Genomic DNA, 7,008 nt, shown 5'->3' on the forward strand with positions numbered 1-7,008 from the left:
TACTCCAAATCCCGCAAGCCGTACACTATGTAGATTACACATTACGTTGGACGCCCCATGCATCAGTTTAGCGCGCTATGAAATAATCGCTTGTTGCCAAACTATAAGCTTTAGGAAAAAACTAATTATTTCAAAAATTTATGTAGTGTTTGGGCTTCATTTTCTTCGCTGCATGTATATAAAAAAAATCATAAATAAAAAAGTTTATCGATTGGTGAAAATTGTATTACACAAAATTTAAATATCAAGTTTTCCTGATTTTTAGCGAAATGAAAAAGCGATTTTTATAAAATCCATTAGTACTGTTAAAAGCGCTATTGTGTCTGCTTTAACTTAAAAAAAAAATTACTCTGATAGTACAATTATTTTTTGAGATATAACGGTGGAGACCTCAAAAAACATGTTCTCATAAAAATAGATTTTTTTTTATTTTTTCGAAATTAAAAAGATCCCGACCAACAAAAAATGTCGTAAAATACCATTTTATATGCCCAATCACATGCTTAATAAAACCTACCATGTCTGACCTGGTTCTATGCCAGTTTTTTTTATTTCGATAACTAAGCGACTTAGCGTTGCAATTGCGCTCGTCTACTACCACTGGGATAGAACAAGAGACTATCATGCACTTTTTTTTCAAAGGATGTACTTGGTATACTACAACTTTTACGTTTTTTTGCTTTTACCTTTTGTGAATATGTTATTCTAGACGGGGAATTTTGAGTGAATGTTGTTCTCCTAGCGCCTATAGGGATAATATTCGATTCATTAGACACTTTTTGTGGTAATGGTGGAAACTCACTTGGGAGTCGTGGATTGAGATTGATATCAATATTATTATTTTTGGGATATTTTTCAGAAGCTTCAAAATATGAAATATTATCCAATGACATCGCCTCCCTAATCAGTTTTTGTCGTGCATATTCAGGACAACTTCTACTTATGCTAATATGTTCAAAACTTTTACAGTGAATACAATTGGTAATGCAAGGAACCTGGTCTGTATTGGAGTGTGCCTTTCCACATTTAATACATTTAGCTACTTTTGTTCTACAAAGTTTTTTTGTATGACCAAAATTTAAGCAGCTGTAACATTAAATTACGGGCATAATATAGGGGCGTACCCTATGTACTATTCCACAGATCACAACACTCCTGGGAAGAGACGTACCAGAGAAAGTGTAGCGAACGGTCTCCGTAGGGACCAGCTCCACCACACACACTCCGGCATCACTGTCGCTGCCCCCAGGTGCATCTCGCTGTGCGTTTCTATTTACATTTTTCCTCACGAACCTTTTCGCTTCCAAAATATTAATGTTAGTACTTGATACCTGTGGGTAGTTCTGTATCATTTCATCTGAAAAACTTTTTTCTATACGTCAAACTATACCCTTACAAGTGACATTTTTTGTCGGTGTTGGGATTATGGGTAGAACTAAAACACTTTAATAATTAAAAGATATTGTTTATTCACTTATTCAGAGAGCACATCTATTCAGTATCAAATCAGATTAGAAACTAAAAGTCTTTCCCAAGCCCAGTACTTCAATATACCTCCGTATGTTTATAAGCATTTTTAATTTACGGGCAAAGGGCTCTTGAACCTTCAGCTGATAAATATATAAACATGTTAAACATAGGCAGTATCTAAGGATGGGAATGTTTTTGTATACGTAACTTGAGTATCTTTCAACACTCCCCTTCAAAAACAAACCCTATAATACTACAAGAACAATAATAATAATTAATGTGAAGTCTAACAATATCTCTAATTAATTATTATTTATTTATTATTATTATTTCTTTCTTAATTACTATTTTTTAATTAATTCTGGGGGTAATCTTATATTTATTATGGTCCAACATTCATTGCTTGAGATTTGGGAAAAACCCCAGAAAAATAACCAAATCCGACCATTTTAACGATTATTTAGTATCAATCCTAACTTAAATATTATTGCTTGAAATTTCTCGGCAGGAACTTGTTTTGTAAAGATGTCTGCCAATTGTTCACCTGTAGAAATATATTTTAGAGTTATTGTTTTCATTTCAACTTGTTCACGGGTAAAATGATACTTTATGTCTATATGTTTTGACCGTTTATGGTATACAGGATTATTTGCAATTGCAATACTGCTATTGTTGTCTTCAAATAAAATAATTGGCTTCGATATTTCTAGTTTTATACTAGTTAACAGTGATTTTAACCACAAAGCTTCACGTACTGCTTCATACATAGCCATATATTCAGCTTCAGTTGATGAAGCTGCTACTGAAGTTTGCCTTTTTGTGTTCCAGCAAATTAGACAACTTTGAAATAATTTAAAAATATAGCCTGTAGTACTTCTCCGGTCAATTTCATTATTTCCCCAATCAGCATCAACATAACCTGTCAATATTTCATTGTAATCAGTTCTTTTATAAGTTAGTTTGAGCTCAATAGTACCTTTAATATACCTTAGAACTCGCTTAAGATATTGCCATAACAATTTATTGTTTTTATTTTGATACCTGCTTAATAAATTAACTGCTGTACACAAATCAGGACGTGTGCACAATGTAGCATACATTAGACAACCAATTAAATTACGGTAAGGAGCATTATAATTGTCATCAGTGTTTAAAGCAATGTAATCTATTTTCATTGGTAGTGGTGTATTTATTGGCTTACACTCACTCATATTGAACTTATTTAGAACTGTTTTTAAATATTGACATTGATCTAATAAAATTTCACTTTCAGTTCATTGAATTCTAATGCCAAGAAAAATTTTTGCTTCATTGAGGTCGACCATTTTAAATTGATGCATTAAATAATTTTTGAAAGCTGACATAGTATTCATTTTACCAGTAACAATTAACAAGTCATCCACATATAGTATAACATAAATATTTTCCCTTACATGACCCTTTTCGAGAAAGTATAAACAGCGATCAACTGTCGAGTTTTTAAAGTTATGTTGTTTTAATATTTCATCAAATCTTTCAAACCAGCATCTTGCCGATTGCTTTAACCCGTATAGTGCTTTATTTAATTTACAAACAACATTTTCGTTATCACTATTTATTCCTTCGGGTATCTGCATAAATATTTCTTCTTTTAATAGACCATTTAAATATGCCGTCTGTACATCCATTTGATGGACTAATAAATTAAATTGATTTGCGAAAGCTATCGCATGTATTCGCAACGTGGATATACGTGCTACCGGTGCGAATGTTTCAGTATAATCTGATAGATATTGTTGGCTGAATCCTTTCGCAACTAGACGCGCTTTATATTTACATGGGTTTCCATTTATGTCATTTTTAATTGTAAATACCCATTTACAATCCACGATATTTTTATTTTTAGGCTTAGATACTAGAGTCCATGTTTTATTTTGTAGGAGAGAATTAATTTCAGTATTAATTGCTTCTTCCCATTTAACTCTATCATCCCGTTTACTTATGTCTTGATAACATGACGGGATTTCAAATAGAGAGTGATTTACACACATGAGAATTTCTATATCATTTTCCTGGTATGATATTTTATTGCAATTTTTAAGTCTCTCACTACGTCTGAGTTCAGTAACTGGAGTCTCAGATTCATTTTGAGTGTCTTTTAACTGATTTATATTATCGGTTTCTGTTGTTGGCTCCCCTTGAATAGAAGGGAAGTTGTTTACCGATTTTTTATCAGTTTTAGGTATTTTGACACTTTGGGAGTTTTTTATTTCAACCCCTTCATCAAGTTCTAACTGAGGTCTTGATGTTTTAAAATTTTTTTCATCGAACAATACATCACGTGCTGTAATAAATTTATTTGTTTCAACATTAAAAATTTTATAGCCATTATGTTCATAGCCAACCATTATTCCTTTTACTGATTATTGTTCGAATTTACTTTTTCTTGTTTTGTTCAAAACATAAGCAGTACAACCAAACATTTTTTTAAATGATCTAGGCTTTTTATTATGCCATAGTTCAAAAGGTGTTTTATTTTGAGCTACTGCTTTTGTTGGCGTTAAATTTAATATATAGGTAGCAGTTAGAATGGCTTAACCCCAGAAACATTTATTTATTTCAGCACCGTGTATCATGGCTCTAGCTTACCCCTCCTGGGAGCTGTATGACCTTGTCGCTGGCGGAGGGGCTTAAGTAGCTACAGTGAACCCAAGAGCTAAACCGGCGGGAGTTTCATACTCCTGGCAGGGTCACCCAAGCCGGAAAGGTCGAGAGAGAGTAGTGAAAACTAAGAAAACAACTAAAACACTTTAATAATTAAAAGATATTGTTTATTCACTTATTCAGAGAGCACATCTATTCAGTATCAAATCAGATTAGAAACTAAAAGTCTTTCCCAAGCCCAGTACTTCAATATACCTCCGTATGTTTATAAGCATTTTTAATTTACGGACAAAGGACTCTTGAACCTTCAGCTGATAAATATATAAACACGTTAAACGTAGGCAGTATCTAAGGATGGGAATGTTTTTGTATACGTAACTTGAGTATCTTTCAACAGTCGGAATAAACAGGTCATCCTTTTTCCCTTAAATTATTACTATCTAAAAAGTTATTTGCTGCTTTAAAATCTCTAAATTCAGCACTTAATCTATTTTCCCCTTTTTTGTGAATTTTTTTAATATTATCTAACTTAAGATCAAATATTACCCGTGCAATAGCAAAATAATTATAATTCCCTATACATATTCTTATTTTCTAAGTTTGCTTCTATATGTACCTCATACGGTCCCTTATCAAGATATGAATATTTGGCAGTTTTTTTCCCTGTTTGTTTTATATTATCAGTAGTATTTTTTAGTAGTATTTTTATATTCATTTGTTCTTTATTCTCCATGTTAATATCCAAACTAATATTTGATATCAAATTAGGGGGGCCTGGCCCCCCTGTTGTTTCACCCATTTGTTAAACCACCCCTTTATTAACTAATATAGGTAGGAACAAGGTAATCTATACAAAGGAAGGTATAGCCTATAAATACCTGGTATTCTGTCTATTATGTTTTTTTGACTTTTGCGGCACCGAGCTTCCACTCTCTTTCGCTGTCAAACTCAAACTCCACGTAATATCTCCGATGTCCGAGGTCTGTAGGTTCGCAGTGTGCACAACTGCTACTCGATCATTAGCGCTGTTGCCACATCTACATAGTGTTTACGCGTTCAATAAATATTATACAAAACTAATTAAATATGATATTTTTAAGTTGTTAATTAGTTAATATGCATGCTATGTGCATATTGAGTAGATTTCTTTGCTATATAGATGTTTATCGCAAATAATTTCAATAGAATTTAATTTCTTCAAGTTGGCAGTGGGTTTTAGTCCCATATGAAAAGCATAGGACCCCCCCTGCGATCCTCACTTCCCTCGGACCCCGATAAACCTCCTTAAGTGTGTATTTTTATAATTTTGTTTTGGAAAATTTAAAATTATTAATTAGATGTTTTCACCAATATCAACAATTAACAATCTTGTTTGTGAGGTTAGATATCATTTGCATACCCACATTTTTGTTATCGAAAAACATTATTTGATTTCATTTGCCGGATTTCATAGGAAAAATTATTTTGAATTTATTTAAATTAGCTTAATACCTTTATAATAAAGTAAAAATGTGAGAATGATTAAAAAAAGTGAAGGTGATTTTACACACTAAAATATAAATGTAAATCCTAAGACAGGATTTTTAAACTAAATTTTTTCCTGTCCTATTAGATTTATTAGAATTATTAGCGTTGTTTGTTGTCGAACACGAAAGGTCAAGTTGATCTATGTCGACTTGAATACCTTTCTAGTTGATAGTTATAATTTTTTTTTATTGTTTGTTAAACACTATTTGTTCATTGTTGTGCTCATTTGATTTTACTACTTCTTGTTTAGTTTTTGCTTTATTTTAGCATTTAAGTTTTATTGCTGTTATTACGAAGAATTGTAGACATCGTTTGCTTTTTGACTTGTACTATACAAATGTATATTTGTCCCTAGTATAAATAAATTTATATTCTATTCTATGCGATATATTAAAACATATATAAAATAAAGTGAATTTCTCTGGATTTTCTCAGTTTTCCAGATTTATAGAATGCTTTACAAGTGTAACATGGCTTTTAAAAAATGACTCCCTAAAAGAGGTTTTTATTGGATATCTCTGAAACCAGTTTAGATATCAATACGAATTTAGGTATACGAATTATTGTTTGACTTAATTGCTACAACCAATGAAACAGAAGATATCAAGTGTGGTACTGCCACCTTTACTCAACCATATTCATTACCTACCTGTCAGTTAACTGTCAAATGGTCAGGTAAATAGTATAGGCTTTGTTAGATTGCATAATAAATTTTATTCTACTTACCATCATTACTTTTCTCCAAAATGAGTATTCTTGAACCTTTAACAAGGGACAATTCATCGGGTTGTTGTGCTTGATAGTTATATTTAACTACAGCTATTCCAATAGCTTCAGAAGGATCAGCTGGTAATCGTCTTGCCATACTTGGTGATTCTACTGTACGAGATGGAGAATTATTGGATGGAAGAGTCTTTGAACCAGATCCTTTTTTTACCTAAAAAATAATTTCATAAATAAAATATTTGCATTAAAAAAAATTAAATTAAGGAAGGTTGACAATTCTACATCTAATGCAATTATATTACAAGCATATTTTTGTTAAATTATAACTACATAACCTTCATAAATGTTCACAAGCCACGGGACCAGTAAAGTTTGTTTGGAACAGTAATTTTATTTCTTTCATGTTCGCATTTAAATTTCGGTAAAATTAAAAATTACTAAAACCGGCTGTGATTGATGTAATTTTTCATGAGATTATATTCAATTAATCAGCGATCATAGCATAGACACAACGGTTTGTCATTGTTCATGCCAAACGAATTATTAATATTGGTGGCGTCAAGATATTTTTTACCAATATTGGTTGCCTAAGCTCGGTGATCACGTGAATTGTAAACATTTATGAAAGCTCTGTATGTAATG

General features: G+C 31.7%; 1 protein-coding gene across 2 annotated transcripts in view; it reads right to left on the reverse strand.

The window, feature by feature from the left end:
* LOC108914624 (cytoplasmic protein NCK1) overlaps positions 1–6,573 on the reverse strand; it is a 31,745-nt gene extending 25,172 nt beyond the window's left edge. For both annotated transcript variants that reach the window (XM_018720472.2, XM_018720471.1), the window contains exon 1: positions 6,367–6,573. In XM_018720472.2, coding sequence (XP_018575988.1) covers positions 6,367–6,505 — 139 coding nt within the window. In that variant the 5' untranslated portion in view covers positions 6,506–6,573. The remainder of the gene's footprint in view (positions 1–6,366) is intronic.
* Positions 6,574–7,008: the final 435 nt, after the last annotated feature.

The sequence above is a fragment of the Anoplophora glabripennis genome, unplaced genomic scaffold (assembly GCF_000390285.2).
Source record: "Anoplophora glabripennis isolate ALB-LARVAE unplaced genomic scaffold, Agla_2.0 scaffold1345, whole genome shotgun sequence".
In the NCBI taxonomy this organism is placed as follows: domain Eukaryota; kingdom Metazoa; phylum Arthropoda; class Insecta; order Coleoptera; family Cerambycidae; genus Anoplophora; species Anoplophora glabripennis.